At 44.1% G+C, this 18,660-nt stretch overlaps 1 protein-coding gene across 4 annotated transcripts in view; it reads left to right on the top strand.

The window, feature by feature from the left end:
• The window catches only part of MAP4K4 (mitogen-activated protein kinase kinase kinase kinase 4), a 128,601-nt gene extending 121,690 nt beyond the window's left edge, over positions 1 to 6,911 (top strand). For all 4 annotated transcript variants that reach the window (XM_081198702.1, XM_081198701.1, XM_081198700.1 and 1 more), the window contains 3 exons: positions 1,075 to 1,234; positions 2,603 to 2,742; positions 3,758 to 6,911. In XM_081198702.1, coding sequence (XP_081054828.1) covers positions 1,075 to 1,234; positions 2,603 to 2,742; positions 3,758 to 3,841 — 384 coding nt within the window. In that variant the 3' untranslated portion in view covers positions 3,842 to 6,911. The remainder of the gene's footprint in view (positions 1 to 1,074; positions 1,235 to 2,602; positions 2,743 to 3,757) is intronic.
• The last annotated feature ends 11,749 nt before the right edge of the window (positions 6,912 to 18,660 follow it).

The raw sequence follows: 18,660 nt of genomic DNA, 5'->3' as shown, positions 1-18,660 counted from the left end.
AGTTGTCCCTATGTTCCAAGAATGAGTTTCCATTGAGTGAGTGAGTTCTCTTTCTCTCAAATGTTGGGCACTTAATAATGTCATTGGTCCTGAGGGTAAGAGCTGGACACTGAGATCCAGCGCCGAGGGCCTTTTGGCGGTTCCCTCCCTGTGAGATGTGAGGTTACAGGGAACCAGGCAGAGGGCCTTCTCGGTGGTGGCACCTGCCCTGTGAAACGTTCTCCCACCAGATGTCAAGGAAATAAACAACTGTCTGACTTTTTTTAGAAGACATTTGAAGGCAGCCCTGTTTAGGGAAGTTTTTAATGTTTAATGCTGTATTATGTTTTTAATATTCGGTTGGGAGCCACTCAGAGTGACTGGGGAGGCCCAGCCAGATTGGTGGGGCATGAACAATAAATAATACCAATATTTATTTATTTATTTATTTATTTATTTATTTATTTATTTATTTATTTCTACGTACTACTACTACTACTGGGATGTGGGTGGCGCTGTGGGTTAAACCACAGAGCCTAGGACTTGCCGATCAGAAGGTCGGCGGTTCGGATCCCCGCAACGGGGTGAGCTCCCATTGCTCGGTCCCTGCTCCTGCCAACCTAGCAGTTTGAAAGCACGTCAAAGTGCAAGTAGATAAATAGGTACCGCTCTGGTGGGAAGGTAACCAGAAGTGGCTTAGTCATGCTGGCCACATGACCCGGAAGCTGTACGCCAGCTCCCTCAGCCAATAAAGTGAGATGAGCGCCACAACCCCAGAGTCGGTCACGACTGGACCTAATGGTCAGGGGTCCCTTTACCTTTACCTTACTACTACTACTACTGCTGCTGCTGCTGCTACAGTGGACCAGACTCCCTCAAGAGCTTTTGGTCTCTCCTTCTTTTGAAGTTTTTAAGCAGAGGTTGTGTCTGCTTTAATCTGAGAGGTTGGGGGGCACTCAATCTGTCATGGATGCTTTAGTGAGGATCCTGCATGGTACAAGCGTTGGGGACCGGATGACCTCCCGAGTTCCCTCCCAACTCCTTTCAGTTCCTCAGAGTGCAGGTGACATCCAGTTCTTCCTGTTGTTCTTGCAGATCCAGAGTAGTATCCAACCCCATGCAATCATCATTTTGCCAAACACGGATGGGATGGAGCTGCTTGTTTGCTATGAAGATGAAGGAGTTTATGTTAATACATATGGAAGGATCACCAAAGATGTGGTTCTGCAGTGGGGAGAAATGCCAACATCAGTGGGTATGTATGCCAAGACCCCCAGCTTGCTTGTACTGCTAGGGAAATGATGTGGTCCAACGGAGAGATGGGTTTCTTTTCTTTTGTTGTCATTATCTTGGAATTCAGTCATTCATTTGTTAAACAGATCTGTACAGCGGTAAAGTACCTTTTTAACTTGTATGTTGTGGTGGCTCATGATAGATTAGTCTTTGACAACTTGGTCCCCTCCAAACGTTTGGGGCTATAGCCAGTAGCTTTATTGAGCATTTATATTCCAGAATAATTACCATAATAATTCTTAGGACATATATAGTGCTCTTTCTAAGTGTTCAGATGCCCTACTTTTAACATGTGCCTTGTACTTCTCAGAAGCCTTTCTGACTACTCTTGTTTGATAGACCAATATTACTATCTTCCCGTTGTGGCCGGGCTAGGAGAGCAGCTTGTTTAAAGTCACGTAGTGAGTTTATGGCTGAGCTAAAATTATATTACTTGTAATTACAAGTTGCTCCCTTACAGATGGGGCTTGAGGCGAGCCGCTTTGAAACACAGACCGCAATCCAGAGATCCTTGTTACATTTTCACATGGGTTTGTGTCTGTAGCGATGCTCTTTATGTCTTCCTGAAATTGAGAAAGCTTAAAAATCCCATTGTTTGGCTAAATCAGAGAAGAATAAGAATCCTTTGTCTGTGCATTCCCCACAGAAATACTGGTATATTTAGAGTCACACAATGTAGTCCCTGCATCCAGTTATGGCTACCTAATCTTAAAGACTTCAGACAGACAAAACAAATTCCGCCATGAATGTTTCCGTAGTATTTCAGGAAGGCAAACTGTCTCCATATGACACAGCCTGCCTGGGGCTCTTTTAGCAGTCCTTAACAAGAAGCTGTTAATCCAAATAAAAGTTTTTAATAGTCTTGATGAATTGGAAGCTTTATGGTTTATTCTAAGAGATCTTCTTCACCTTAGCCTTTATGTTATCTTTAATGTATTTGGCTGAGGACAGAAACTCGTAAACTGCAATCCTATGCCCACTTACCTGGGAGTAAAGTCCATTAAATACATAGGATGGTGCTGTTGGTATTTGAAAATTAAACTTTCAAAGATATCTGTTCTCTTGGGAAGGAAGTATAGTGTAATCAGCTAAAAGCTTGCTTACAGAAGCCAAGTTTTCATCTAGCTGTCTAGCCATCTAGCCACGGCAACAAGGATGGAAACATATCAATTTTGTTTATGGGTTTTACATGAATTGATTACTTTGGGTGAAATATTATCAATTCAACAAGCTGCAATTAAAAGTTGGAATGCATAATATAACCACTTTGCTTTGTGTTTCTTTGTATCATGAGGATGATTAATCGTGGCTTTTTGTTTTGATTGTAAAGCGTATATTCGATCCAATCAGATCATGGGCTGGGGAGAAAAAGCTATTGAGATACGATCGGTGGAAACAGGACACTTGGATGGTGTATTTATGCACAAGAGGGCACAAAGACTGAAGTTTCTGTGTGAACGCAATGACAAGGTAAGAGATCTATTTCGCCCTCCTTTACATTTGTTCCCCCCTGCTCCCCGTTTCAAAATTACTGTGGAGAAGATAGAGGAGGAACGCTGGTGATCAGTCCAAAATGTGTTCCACCCAATTCCACAATCCTCTCACGGGTTGGGAGGAAAGGAATGGATATATGGATTAGATATGGAAAGCCACGGATGCACACAATGACTCTTTTGGGCTCTTCGTTGGCAGGGAAGCAGAAAAGAATTCCTACAGCCTTGTACTCCCCAGATGTTGTTAGACTGCAACTCCCACCATGTTGGCTGCGGCTGACAGGAGTTTGAGTTAAACAACATCTGGAGGCAGCAGGGCGAAATATTTAAAAGGACAGGAGAGGCCTTTCCACGTGGCTTTCCTTCTGCACATTGGTGTTCCACCGAGCTTTGAGAGCATAGCCACTGAAGCTCTATGACTTCATTCCTACTGCCTTAAAAGTGTCCCACTAGTACTCTTTCTTCTTTCTAGTTTTTGTTTTAAAACATGTGTAGGCATCCAGCCCAATTGCCTTCTAAATCCAGCCCACAGACAATCCAGGAATCAGTGTATTTTTACATGAGTAGAATGTGTCCTTTTATTCAGGGAAGCTTTTAATGTATGATATTTTAGTGTTTTTTGGTTTCTGTGGAAGCCGCCCAGAGTGGCTGGGGAAACCCAGCCAGATGGGCGGGGTACAAATAAATTATTATTATTATTATTATTATTATTATTATTATTATTATTATTTATTTAAAATGCTTCTCTGGGTTATTTGTGGGGCCTGCCTGGTGTTTCTCCATGAGTAGATTGTGTGCTTTTATTTAAAATGCATCTCTGTGTTATTTGTGGGGCATAGGAATCCGTTCATCCCATCAAAAAAATATAGTCTGGTCCCTCCACAAGGTTTGAGGGACAGTGGACTGCCCCCCCTGCTGAAAACGTTTGCTGAACCCTGTTTTAAAACCACCTGAGTCCCATTTTGTTTTCTCTCGTGTCTCTTCCTTTACAGGTTTTCTTTGCATCTGTACGGTCCGGAGGAAGCAGCCAAGTTTATTTCATGACCTTAGGCAGGACTTCTCTTCTGAGCTGGTAGAAGCTGTTGTAGTTTGACAAGGGATTGCTGTCATCTGGAGTCTTCATAACTTGGAACCATTTGCAACTGGAGAACAGGCCTGACGTGATGTAGGGCCACATGCTATTGCGTGTGGAGGCATCACCGATGTTGGGTTCTTTTTGTTTTAAAATTGAGGCTGCGGTACGCAGCTGGTGCTGTAAAGATATTGCCATTGGGTGCTATCTGTTTTGGGATCCCACTAGAGGAAAAATCAGGTCTCCCTCTCCTTTTCCTCCTTCCCCTCCTGCAGATTGCCTAGTGAGAAAGAAAGAGACGGATCAGAAGCAAGTTTTTTGAAAGGAGGCAGGCATGAGAAGGTAGCTGGAGGGTGTTGTAGGTGGAGTCAGTGTTGCTGAAGCAGAGAGCAAATCTAATATAGTAATATTAACAATGTATTTAATTGACATTTCTTTTTTTTCTTTTTTCTTTTGTAATGTGACAATATGTGGGCAAAGAGGAAGATGCAGGTTTTAAAATTAATATTTATAAAATGTGAAAGGCACAGTGGTTTAGGGGGAGATAGGGTGACTTTTTTTAAGTTTTGGCTTGGCCAAGAGTTCAGTCATTTTTTTTTCTATGTACCGAGTTTTGCCTAAAAACCACACGTGGATGATTTTTTAAATAAATAAATAGAATTGTTCATTTTTCTATAACGACTCTTCATTAGGCTAGAACTTGGTAAATGTCAGTGTTAGCACTGCCTCAGTTAAAGGTTTAATTTTTGTTTAAACCTGAAATGTGCAACAACTTTTACTACCAGTCTGCGCATGTAGCCTTTGGGGAAAGAAAATTCCAAACATGTTTATTTTTGTGCCTACCTCATGGTTTCTAATGCATACAGTAAAAGAGGTGGTTTAGGTTTCTACTTTTTTTTTTTTAGGAGAACAAATATTAATGTCCAATTATTGATAATACCAAAACTAGCAGGTTAAAGGTTTGACTGTTAATTTTGTATTGGGTTTCAGCAGAAGAGACAAGCAGTTATTTGAGATGGTTGATCGATTCGTAGCGGTGACACAGCAACCTAAGCAGTCCATTTCTTAAATTTTGAAAGCGAACTTTTCACTTTATTTTTTACCGATTTTATCATGAATAGAAGTTTTAAGGAATTCAGCCTAAAATTCAGAAGGTTTTACTCCTAACATGTGGGGTTTAGTAACAGGCAAGTAACAATAGCTAGGCTAGTTCTATAACTTGTTAAATGTTGTAGGAAACTTTTGGGGAAGTGACGTTTTCCTTTTCTAAGAATGCAATGCACTAAAACTATTTTAAGAATGTAGTTAATACCGCTTATTCATTTTTCTTTTTTTAAAAACAGCATATACTTGTGTTTTAATGTAACATCCAACTCTTGGCTCTTTCCCTCATTTGCCCCACTTTTTCAAAGGGAAAACCCCCCCTCAGTTTTGTTTTATCAGTAAGTTTTTGGCCTTCGTAATAAATGTCTCAAGACTAATAATTTGTTTAAAGGCTACATGTGTTTATTACTTGAGAAAACTTGAGTGTGTATTATCTGTTGGTGATGTAATAATGCACAGTGTCATTATTCGATCGTTATGGGGTTGGTTTTCTTTTTTAAGGGATTTTTTTAAAAAAACCCTCACTTTTGGGGTACTTTTGTTGACAGCTGCCTTAAGTTCACTGTTCAGCCAGTGAACTGGAGTCCAGTGTTTCATGGGCTATGTCTTCTGCTGTGGTTACCTTTATTCATGGCATGACAGGTGTAGAGATTTAAATGTGATTCTTCGATCGAGACGCTTCAATAGTTCAAATGAGATTTGTCACACAACTTGCTTTGTGTTGAACAGTACCAGTTGGGTGAACCAGCTGCTCAGTAAGCCTTTCTTTTGGAATCAGACTGCTGTTCCTTTCTTTGACCAACTAATTTTTATTTACTAAGGGCTTTATTTGCAAGATCAGGAAGGTCCCCCTCTCCCCAAAAAGGAGTAAATAGCAGAATACACACAGATAATTGTTGGCAGATAAATCTTTTGAAGTCTCTCCTATTTGAGGGGGGTGGGGGAAAATGGTTTGGGTTTTGCATAGCACTGAACATCAGAGCTAATTCTAGACGTGGCTTTCAGTTCTCACTGTACCTGTTGGGAAACAGGTGGAAGTAGCAGCTCTGCTTTGAACAGCAAGGAATTAATGGGACTCAGAAGACCAATGCAGACAGAGGCAATAGGTGTCTCTCTCATATGGCACTGTAGCATATTCTCCTGGTCGACTAGACGCCCCAAAGGAAAATATTTAAAAGGCACGGTGTGGTTAAAAACTGATTTAATTCTTGACCTCTCTTCTCATGCCACCTTGCTATCTATCTATATTTTAAAGAAGACTACTGTTAAATGTAGGAATGTTGTAATATGGAGGAATTCTCCCTGGTCAATATGCTGATGAAATTCTGTACAACAAAATAGGAGGGTAGGGGGTAGGGTGGAGCGCATGACTTGTTCAGTGGGGCAGCCGCCTTGCTGCCCCCAAACCCCACACAAATGCCAGGGTGGCTGACTTGACAAGTCAAATCAGTATTACGAAACCACTACATGAAAAAATGTTGAAATCCATTTTTAAAGCAGTGCTGTTGGTGAAGCATAAAAATACTCCTAGTTTAGTTTTAAGCTTTAAGTAATAACTTTCTGTATCTTAAGTCAAAGTAATTCTAACTGTATGACTGCAGTGGCTTTATTTTTTATTGTATGCACATGTTATGTTGGAGAAAATGTTTACAAAAATGGTTTTGTTACACTAATGTGCATCACATATTTATGGTTTATTTCGAAGTGATTTTGTGGGGTTTAGGTTTTCATAGTAGTAGCAGTACACACTTTTGTGATTTTTTTAAAAAAAATAACCCCAAACTCTGCCAACTATAAAGATGCTTAAACAATAATAAAAATGACAAAATTACTAATTGTAGAGCTGCAAAGCAGACTGGTGGCAATGAAACACTCAGCCTTTTTGCAGTGCTGTCTAATTTGTCTTTTGTGTATTATAAAATACTGTCCCCCTCTCCCCATTTTTCCTTAAATAAAGAAAAAAAATGACACCTAGTTGTGTATGTGGAAGTATTTTGAGTGACTTTCTTTTTTCTTTAGAAGGGGGAAGTGTATGCTCTTATAAATCACAGTGAAAGAAACAACAGTCTCTTGGCAGCACATGGGTGAAATTGTATTCTGTAAATCTTATACTTGGTAAAACACACACGCTATGTAGATAGACACAGACACAACAGGGTGTGCAGCTTTGCTGAAACAATTTAGAATGGCACAGCTGGATTAAATGGGCCACCAATGTCTTTCAAGGCCCAACTCCAAAGTTTTCAGTAGAGCTGATGCAAATATACTAGCAAGGTGTTTTCATTTTTTTAAAATAAGATATTTATTGAGATTTTCAAAATATTACGAAATAAAAACAGACAAAAAAAGAAAAAAATACAAAGTAAAAATGGTTAACAAAGTAGAAAAAAAGAAAAACAAACCACTTCCAACAATTCGGATACAAATTCCAGATAAAAGAAAAAAAACACAGAAAAAAACAGAAATACACCACACACATTTAAGAACATTTAAAAACAAATTCATTATTCTCAAATCCTCAATTGTCATTACCTTCTTTCTTTGACCTCCTCCTCCTCCCTTTCTTTGTATCCTAGTTATTAATTATCCCAGCAAATCCTTTCCATATTTCATAATATTCTGTCATTACATTACCTTAAACTGTTTTAATCTTATCTTTCTATATAAAAAAAACAAAACCTTGAAGCTTAAAGCTTAAATCTTATCCTTACCAACTTCTCATAACCATAGTATTCTTTCATAATTCTTTAAACATCTTTACTAAAGCCGAGTAATTTCATTCCAACATTTTTTTAACATTCATCAATTTTATAAAACAGTCCTAATAGTAAAAAAAAAGAAATGCAAACAGATCCAATCTTCATCCAGCGTCCCTTCCTCCTGGTCCCGGGTTTTGTCAGTCCTTATTATCCCGTCGATCTAGCGCATTAACCTGGCAACCTTATATCCGAGGCTCTCAAGTCTCTTCCATGTCCCTTCCGCAGCTCTTCTTCATATTTGTAACTGTATTTTCCCTTGTCTCCTACTCGTGGTAACTCCAGCTTGGCAATATTTTTGACCCTTCTCAACAGATCAGCCCCTTTTCCTTATTCAACACTACATTCCATGTGGTATTTAAAAACATGTTTCAAAAACCCTCCAAAATTAGGAGCCCCCACCATCCCAAACATCTCACGGCCCATTGCCAGATTTGAAAAGTCCAAACATCCCAGCATAGGGGGGTCAATCCAGCCCCCCATTTCCAGGCCAAACCAAACTTTTTCTTTCCAAATCTGGCTTTTTCCAAGTTCATTTGTCAAATCCGAAAGCTCATATTCCTGTTGGGCCTGTTCTGTCAAGACACACTCCTGATTTAATTCCTGGGTGGGCTCCACATATTTTCCCACTGCCTGTTCAAAATTTCCCACTGCCTGTTCAAAATTTCTAGTCGAAGTCGCCATCAAATTCATCTTCTCATGTAACTGTTCCAGTAGGGCATTTGTTTTATAGAAAGCACACAACAGAGCTTCTGAATACATTGTCCTGCAAGGTCAAATGTCTATTCCCACGATTGTAATCTGTAACAGCTGCCGGCTCCCTGGAATTGGTTACAGTTTCACAGTCTCCCTCTAGGGGGAAAACTTCTATTTGTTCTTGCAACAAAGTTTTCCTTTTTGAGATATTTTGTCAATATTTGTTCCTTTAAAATGCGAAGGGAAACAGTGGAATCACTATGTTTCTCTTCTTTTAGCTATCTGTCAAAAACGTTTGTCTCTGGTCAATGAGCTTCAAACGTCAGTCCTGACACCCCGCTCCAGGATCAGGACGGTGGAAAGTTACTTTACTTTAAACTCACTTTAAACAGTCCAAAAAAGATCCCCCTTCTTCTCCTGCTGTCGAAGGGGGGTTCCACAATTTTAAATGATGAAATCCAATCCTTTAAAGGCAATTTTCTGAGCTCTAGTTTACATTGTCTTTGCTTTATTCTGTCTACAAAAGAACGGAAGGCTGACTTCCTGTTTAGACCTTCCCGTTCAGTACCAAATTGAGATAAATTTTTAAATCCAATTCCTTTCTGCTTGCAAGTCCTTTTTAAGATCCAGTTGTTCAAAGTTTAAGTACTCACGGGTGCTTATTTTAGAGTCCAAATTGTCCCAGGAAAAAGGCAGTGCTCTCCGGCAACGGCTGTGCGGCTTTGCTCCACGGAAATAGCAGTTGACTCACAGCACCGCGCCACTTCCCCCTCTTCACTTCGGAGCCCGTTAGTGGGTTCCTTTGCGAGTTGGGGGGGCGCTAAAGGTGCCCGCCGAGTCCCATGGTCACAGGCTTCATCCGCCTGTGATTTTTAAAAGGGCCCCTGCTTCGCCGTAGCGGAGAAGACCCGTTTCACGCGGAGCTAGTCCCTCCAGTTCAGAGGGAGTCCGCCATTGCTGATGGCGCCACCCCGGAAGTCCGCAAGGTGTTTTCACACAACTTGCTGCTGTTACTACTGTGATTAACTTGTGCTCTTCTGTTCAGTATGGAACAAGAAGATGGAACTGTTTTGTGTGCAAAAGGCATGTGATCTGTAGTTCATAAGTAAAGCTACTCGGGGTACAAAAGGATTCGTAAATAATGTCCCAGAATCTCAAGTCAGAATAAACAACGCCAACTGGGAAATAACCATAAATCTACTTCACACATTGGGTTGTAAATCTACTTCACACATTGCACACACGTAAAAGAGTAACAAAGCATTGAAAGTCTAAATACAATTGGAATACAATTGGCAAGTTGGAGGGGTGTCTGCCTCAAACCATCCTTACCATCGAACCCACATCAGAAGCTCATACAGTACAGTGGTACCTCGGGTTACAGATGCTTCAGGTTACAGACTCCGCTAACCCAGAAATATTACCTCGGGTTAAGAACTTTGCTTCAGGATGAGAACAGAAATCGTGCTGCTGCGGCGCAGCAGCAGCAGGAGGCCCCATTAGCTAAAGTGGTGCTTCAGGTTAAGAACAGTTTCAGGTTAAGAACGGACCTCCAGAACGAATTAAGTTCTTAACCCAAGGTACCACTGTAGTTCTGATACCACAAGGAAGAACTGAGAAGTGTATGCCATGAGGAGAGCCTTGCCCCTTAATTCATGCTATTTTTCTAGGCGGGGGGAAAGGTGCCGGAAGTCACCATGAACACCTCCCTTGTTCTCGTATAATGGCAATGGAGCCTACTTGAGGGGTGCTGAAACTGAGTTCCGGCTGAATCCAAATGGAATTCCCTGCCCCAGATGCACTCTGGCTTTAAACCGTCACAAGAAACAGCTGAATATTTCACCTGCCTTACCAGTCCTAAAAGGCTGGAGAGATAGAGGGAGGGAGGGAGGGAGAGAGAGAGAGAGAGAGAGAGAGAGAGAGAGAGAGAGAGTATAGCTTGAGTGTCAATTCAGTCTTGGGCCCAAGGATTCTGTGGAAGATGCTTGCATTTGTCATGACTCTGGGATCATATTCCTGTTCTTCAGGTGGTGAGATTCGAAGCCCAAAAACACGTTAGCGAGAAGATCTCATGGTTCTGTTGTACCCCCAGCCCAAGAACGTCATCTTCACATCTGGCTTGAGAGGGCTTCCATCAGAAATCCTGGTACAAACAGAGTTTCCATCTGTTTCAACAGAGTAAAAGACTGTTAGCCCTCTTCAGGCTTGAAAAGACACATTTCAGAGAAGATGGGTACAGAAACTGGGACAGAACTCAACCTAAGATAGTCAGTTGCTGAAGCAACATCAGAGCCATGCTATCTTCTAAGATTCTGTCTGGGCCCGGAGAAGGCCTCACCTCTTCCACATAAAACAGTATCATAGCCTTAAAATTCACCGTGGCTGTGTAATTTTTCAGGGACCCTTGTCAAGGGCTGAATGGACTTGACAGTAAAGTAAATTTTTTGTGCTCTTAAGAAAAGCAGAATACAGTTAGCTGTATATATTGTGCAATTTTTTTATTGCATAATTCTGGATTTCCTGATTGTGGGCACTACCAAAAACCCAGCCCCAACCGCAAAATCTTATTCAGCCACCTCTCGTTTATGAGACTTCAGCAGATGTTGCACACATACTTTCAAGCATATCTTAGCAGTCCTAAGGCTTCTTTTTTGTTCTTTAAAAAAAATATCAAAGATAAACTTGCGTGATGTTCAGTCTGCCATCATTCTCGCATCTCCTGTGCTTATGTGGAGCTGTGTACATACAGATCTACTCTTGAACATATGTAAATGCAACGTTTACTGTTTTTGAAATTTAAGATTCTTGTTAGATCTGCCCATTCTCTTACACGTTGTCAAAACAAAACTGGTTTGCACTGGTTTCCTCGACAGGAGCTTTGACTAGGGGTTAGACTTGATGAACTTTGGAGGCCTTGAAATTTTGTAAGCTGACAGTCTGTAAATCTTTCAACCTTAGGTAAAGGGACCCCTGACCATTAGGTCCAGTCGTGGCCAACTCTGGGGTTGCAGTGTTCATCTCGCTTTATTGGCCAAGGGAGCCGGTGTATAGCTTCCGGGTCATGTGGCCAGCATGACTAAGCCGCTTCTGGTGAACCAGAGCAGCGCACGGAAACGCCGTTTACCTTCCCGCCAAGCGGTACCTATTTATCTACTTGCACTTTGACGTGCTTTCGAACTGCTAGGTTGGCAGGAGCAGGGACTGAGCAACGGGAGCTCACCCCGTCGCGGGGATTTGAACCGCCGACCTTCTGATCGGCAAGCCCTAGGCTCAGTGGTTTAACCCACAGCGCCACCCACGTCCAATGCAAGTAAAAATCCAGCCACTGTGGATGATGAGGTCCTGGAGGTAGGAAAATGACTGAAATATTGGGTAAAATGTTGTTTCCTAATCCAGCAAACCACTTAGACATGTTGTTCCATTACAACATGGTACAGTTTTGAAATGCTTACTTAAAATGAACTATTGGGAGGACGTGTTCTGCATGAGAAAGTAACTTTCTGTTCCACATGCTGCTCTCAGAATTCCCAGCACGTGCTGCAGCTACTCCATCTCAAGAATCTGTACAACCATACCTGTATGATTATCATTAGAAAGGAAACGGGCCTGTAAAAGCGCTGGTACTATCTGGTGGTATTTCATACAATACAGGAAACTATAGAAGGAAAATACCATGAAAGCAATCTTATTGCACTTATAAAACCATTAGGAACTTTTTCCTTTGGAAGTCTGCTGAAGGGAAGTACAGTATAACAAAAATTAAGGCTGCAATGCCGTGAATATCGCACTTACTGATTTATTTATTTTTAATTCTGCAGGGCTAGAAACTATGAAAATGGAATAAATAAACTTATTATTTAAAGATATAAACTGCCTAATATTTTAAAAAGTCTTCATGTGGTATGCCATAGGCGTATACTAATAATTTCGTTAAAACAAAAATACAGGTTAAAACCAATGAAATGGCAGTATAAAAACAAAAATTCAGGAGATTCAAGCACATAAACACAGAACAATCTTATGGGTCAGGGAAAGCCTGGGCCAATGGATACGTCTTTATGAGATGGCTGGTTTCTCCTTTCCATATGGTAAAGGGAAGGGCATTCCATAGCATAGGGGCACCAGTAGAAAGGTCACCACTCTGTGAGATTCTTTAGGGGGTAGTGCGAGAGTTCACAGATGTGAAAGAAGGTGCTCTAGAGAAGGGAGCACAAGTTATCGAACTCAGAAAATTCAGTGGTGAGAAACTTGTTTTTTTCTTGGCTTCCAGATTTTCTTGGCTTCCAGCTACCATCAATCTGTTCAGGGATCATGTTCAAGGATGGCAGGAGGCTGAGTCCTATTCAGAAGATTGTAGCACAATTTGTGATTCCAGAAATTTACCTTCTGCAGTGCAGCATCCCTGAACAGGGATATCTTTGGGAGAAGCTGAATTCTTCCCTTCTTCTTCTTCTTTGGTCATCACTCTTAGCTGAGTAAGATTGTCTTCCATAAACACAGTTTTAAAAGCGAGTCCATAAGTGACTGTGGAGGCCAGTTCTGGTTCTACACGTCCTTTCACAGCAGGGACATAGGTTTCCAGGCAAGAGTTGATCATGATGAGGGTTTGCCAAGCGTGCCTTCCTCATAGCGCGTTTCTCCCTTTCATCCTGTGTTTGAGCATCTTCAAAACCCATGACACCTTTGGTAAAGGCTGTTCTCCAACTGGAGCACTCGCAGGCCAGTGTTTCCCATTTGTCAGTGTTTATACAGTGGTGCCTCGCAAGACAAAATTAATTCGTTCCGCAAGTTTTTTCTTCTTGCGAGTTTTTCGTCTTGCGATGCACGGTTTCCCATAGGAATGCATTGAAAATCAATTAATGCGTTCCTATGGAAACCGACTTCAGACCAGGTCCAGGGACAATCTGTCCCCCGACCTCTTCTGAAGGCTGGGGGGGGGGGCGAAAGTCTTTGCTCCCCCCCCCACGGCAGCATTTTAAAATCGCCCCGGACAGCGGAGGACTTCTCCGCTGTCCGGGGCGATTTAAAAGCCCTCCCGGGAAGGCAGCCAGGGGGGACAAAGATTTTCGCCCCCCGCCAGCCTTCCCCTCTTTTGAAGCAAGGGGCGGAGGGAAGAAGATCGCTTCTCCCCTTCGCCGCCCCTTGCTTCAAGAGGGGTCCGGGGAGAGAGAGGAAGGCGCACGCTTTTCCCTCTGTCCCCTCTTTTGAAGCAAGGGGCGGCAACGGGGAGAAGATCGCTTCTCCCCTTTGCCGCCCCTTGCTTCAAAAGGGGTCGGGGGGGAGAGAGAGAGGAAGGCGCACGCTTTTCCCTCTGTCCCCTCTTTTGAAGCAAGGGGCGGCAACGGGGAGAAGATCGCTTCTCCCCTTTGCCGCCCCTTGCTTCAAAAGGGGTCGGGGGGAGAGAGAGGAAGGCGCACGCTTTTCCCTCTGTCCCCTCTTTTGAAGCAAGGGGCGGCAACGGGGAGAAGATCGCTTCTCCCCTTTGCCGCCCCTTGCTTCAAAAGGGGTCGGGGGGGAGAGAGAGAGGAAGGCGCACGCTTTTCCCTCTGTCCCCTCTTTTGAAGCAAGGGGCGGCAATGGGGAGAAGATCGCTTCTCCCCTTTGCCGCCCCTTGCTTCAAAAGGGGTCGGGGGGGAGAGAGAGGAAGGCGCACGCTTTTCCCTCTGTCCCCTCTTTTGAAGCAAGGGGCGGCAACGGGGAGAAGATCGCTTCTCCCCTTTGCCGCCCCTTGCTTCAAAAGGGGTCGGGGGGGAGAGAGAGGAAGGCGCACGCTTTTCCCTCTGTCCCCTCTTTTGAAGCAAGGGGCGGCAACGGGGAGAAGATCGCTTCTCCCCTTTGCCGCCCCTTGCTTCAAAAGGGGTCGGGGGGGAGAGAGAGGAAGGCGCACGCTTTTCCCTCTGTCCCCTCTTTTGAAGCAAGGGGCGGCAACGGGGAGAAGATCGCTTCTCCCCTTTGCCGCCCCTTGCTTCAAAAGAGGTCCGGGGAGAAAGGGGAAGACGCCAGCATTTTAAAAAACCTCGGGACAGCGGGGGACTTCTCCGCTGTCCGGGGCGAATTTAAAATGCTGGCGGGCGGCAGCAAAGCCTTCGCTGCCGCCCGCCAGCATTTTAAAAAACCTCGGGACAGCGGGGGACTTCTCCGCTGTCCGGGGCAAATTTAAAATGCTGGCGGGCGGCAGCAAAGCCTTCGCTGCCACCCGCCAGCATTTTAAAAAACCTCGGGACAAAGGAGAAGTCCTCCGCTGTCCCGGGGTTTTTAAAAAACCTCTCCGCCCCCCGCCAGGCTTCAGAGCAGCCTTCCGAAGCCTGGCGGCGGGAGGAGGTCCGAGGACAGTGGGCAAGACGCCCTGTCCCGGAGATTTCCCTATGGGCTTTCGTCTTGCGAAGCAAGCCCATAGGGAAATTCGTTTTGCGAAGCGTCTCCAAAACGGAAAACCCTTTCGTCTAGCGGGTTTTCCGTCTTGCGAGGCGTTCGTCTTGCGGGGTACCACTGTACTACATTTTTAAAGATTTGCCTTGAGAGAGTCTTTGAACCTCTCTTGTTGACCACCAGCATTATGCTGGTGTGAACCCTACACAAATCCAGAGTGGAGTCCTTAAGGTCGTTGGATGGTGCTTCATCCTGGCAACTCCTGCAGCCAAGCTGGTGCCAAATGTACCGTATTTTTCGCTCTATAGGACGCACTTTTTCCCCTTCAAAAATGAAGGGGAAATGTGTGTGCGTCCTATGGAGCGAAGACGCCATAGCCATGCGACCCTCTCCCGGCTGGAGAGGTGACGCGCGGCTATGGCAGGAACCTCTACAGCCCCGTGTCACCTCTCCAGCCGGGAAAGTGCGCGCGGGGCTAAAGCAGCCCCCCGCGATCCTCTCCTGGCTGGAGAGGTGACGCGTGGCTATGGCAGGAGCCTCTCCGCTGTGCCTTTCCGCTGCTCCCTGACCTGCTCTTTGGGGCTGGTGGTGGGCTTCCCCCCCGCCAGCCCCACAGAGCAGGTCGAAAGGAACCTGAAGCCTGGAGAGCAAGAGGGGTCAGTGCACACCGACCCCTCTCGCTCTCCAGGCTTCCAAGGTAGCCTGTTTTAGAGCGGCACCTTGTTTTAGAGCGGGAAAACAGGAGGGGGAAAGTTCTCCCCCTCTCTGTGCAGTGCCTCCTGCCGCTTCACTGAAGGGGCGCTGGGCAGAGAGGGGGAGAATTTTTTTTTCTTGTTCTCCCCCCTCTAAAACAAAGTGCGTCCTATTGTCCGGTGCATCCTATGGTGCAAAAATACGGTATTGCTCTGCTTTCCTTTGGACCACATCCGTGAGGCTGAGATGGGAGTCTTTTTGACTGGGCCAGGCTTGTGCCCCAAGGAGGTCCCTTTGGTGCTGCCAATGCAGCAATTTGACTTCACCCCTGGAGGCTCACTCCATTGTCTCTAGAGACAGACAGGTGCCAACAAAACACAAAACCGCATGGAGAAAATGCTAAGTGGGCAAGCTTTTCACATAAACTACTTGGTATATTATGCCGGCAGCCTCTGAGAATTTCCTTGTCACACAGTCCCAATGCTGTGGTTTGTGTGAATTAGTTCTAATCTTCAAAACTCTGTTTGAGTCCACTCCTAGTCAGGGAACTCTGCGCTCTGCCAAGATTGTTTGCCCTCTGGGACGAAAGAGGCTGTCAAAGTGCATAGCTTGAAAAGCCCAGGACAGCATTCTCCAGTGAATCCAGCTGCACAAAATATTATTGAAGGGGGTGAAAGGGGGACAAAATAACTGTGGGAAATTCAATTCTTTGCTGCTCTAGCAGAATTGCACATCCCTTTCTCCTCATTTGTTCTAAAAATACCATTTGCACGAACTTGTTTATTCAAGAGGGAGCAATTCAATATATTTCCAAAAGTTCATCCGGACATGCTATTTCCAGGATCCCATCTGGTAAGGCATGTTTAGATAATGTGTTCCTGTGCAGATCAGGGTCCCCAAAGATTCCACACACAGAGAGAGAAAGAGATCCTGCATACACATCAAGAATACAGGAGAGGCTAGAAATGCAAGATACAACGGACTGGTTATCTGCACCAGAAGCTTGGTCAAATTTAAACGAGCTGGGCAAATAAAATAGACTGAAGATACCAAATCTCAGCGGATTTTAGCTGAATGGGCGCAGTGCATTGCAGAATGTGTTGATGGCTCCTACAGGTAAATGAAAGGGCTGCTTCAAACCTGCTGAAGGTGGAAGGAGGTTTGGCAAAGATACATTCAATCCAGCAGCTGATACCTGGCAATGATCTGTGTTAACAAACAGTCAAGGGAGTAAAGGTAAAGGTAAAGGGACCCCTGACCATTAGGTCCAATCGTGGCTAACTCTGGGGTTGCGGTGCTCGTCTTGCTTTATTGGCTGAGGGAGCCGGCATACAGCTTCCAGGGTCATGTGGCCAGCATGACTAAGCCACTTCTGGCAAACCAGAGCAGCACACGGAAACGCCGTTTGCCTTCCCGCCGGAGCAGTACCTATTTATCTACTTGCACTCTGACGTGCTTTCGAACTGCTAGGTTGGCAGGAGCTGGGACCAAGCAACGGGAGCTCACCCCGTCGTGGGGATTCAAACCACCAGCCTTCTGATTGGCAAGGCCTAGGCTCTGTGGTTTAACCCACAGCGCCACCCGCGTCAAGGGAGTAGGGAAGTGAAAATCAATTCCACCAAAGGAAGATGGTATTTAACATTAGCACTGTGCAGAAATCTGTTCTCCACTTTCTTCCTCCATAAAAGAGGCCTCCATTTTTCTGCCTTTATTCTCAGGATGCTTTGGGTGGGTTTGGATTTTGAGCCTTGCATGTGGTAGAGAAGAGGCCAGGAATATTCCCCTGCCCTTTGCCATTAGACATTTCTCTGGCATTCTGATGCCTCCCCAGCCGCCCACACTGCTGTTGATTTAAAAAAGCATCCTAGCAGGAGTTACCTGAGGAAGCCTTCCTTTCAGACCACTGTAGGCATCATTTGCAGAATGAAAGAAACAGCACTCCACTCACAAATACCCACCTCAAAAATAATGTAAGTGCAATGAAAACCCTGCACCTCACCCATGGGAATTCCACTGACATTTTATCTGCCTTTTGATAATGTTCAGATACAATTCCGTTTCTCATTAATTGACAGAAGAAAATTTTGGCACAGCACCATTAAGAATTCTGACCCTGTAGATAACTATTGTAGCTTATTATATTTATTTGTTGCCTTCTTTACACAAAAGTAGTGCTTTTCTCAGGGGCGGGGGCGGCGCAGGGGTACGCATACCCCTACACATTTTGTGAATCTAAATCTGGCCTCATTGAGGGGCAGTATTTCAATATGAGTAGGGAAATGAGAGTACCCCTAAACATTTTTTAAGAAAAAAACAACACTGCACAAAAGTGTTTTGAAGTGATTTACAGTGTGGCAACAAAACACTAAATCCAAGTATAGGAGCAAGAATAAAGTCAAAAACTGAAATGCTCATCCATAAATATATTTGAAAGAGTAGGTCCAACCAACCCACTAAAAAGAAGTCCACAGATGGGTATTGCATACATCCAATATACTCTTCCAATTAAGGGCTGTAAACCCATGTAAATAAAAATAAAGGGTTGCATTGAAGGAGTTGTTCCATTTGTGCAAGGACTTTTCCCCATGCTCGCTTGTGTAAACGAGCTATGGAGCTATCTATCTGTAACTGGAGCTATGGAGCGTTAGGGAAAACCACAAAAAGATTGGGGGTGCATGGAAGGAGAGGGAGGGGAAGTTGTGTTGCACCAGTGGAAATCCTTGTGCAGCTGAAATAACTTGTTGGATACAACCCATAGATTCCTATGTATGTACAGAAGTCATGCTGTTGGAGAGGAAGGATGACAATTCTGGCCTTTGTAGTTTCTTTCCACTGAATCAGTGCTGAGTTTTAATGGACCATAGGCATGACACATCCCCCACCAAGAAATATCCCTTGGGTAACATCTAACCCCTGCAATTCCCTGTGCATTTCTCACAAATACTTCTCACACTTCTCACATACCTTTGCAGGATACTTAAGCAATACCCCTGCATCCTGTCTTGCCAATATAGAGTCATTGAGTTTAATTGTCTTGCCACACATCTTGCCAATTGTACAATCCTATCTTAAGGGGCAGGTAGTGCTTAACTGAAGTTTTCTGTACTATAAAGGTAGAGACAATAAAATGATTCTGGATCCTTGGATCAGACCCAGCAGGGATCTTATGTTTCTTCCCCCAGCTCCTGTGTGACCTTTTTGGGAA

The sequence above is a fragment of the Podarcis bocagei genome (genome assembly GCF_964188305.1).
Source record: "Podarcis bocagei genome assembly, chromosome: 6".
Lineage (NCBI taxonomy): Eukaryota > Metazoa > Chordata > Lepidosauria > Squamata > Lacertidae > Podarcis > Podarcis bocagei.
Note: the sequence above shows the minus strand (reverse complement) of the source record. Positions and strands in the feature narration are given on the sequence as shown.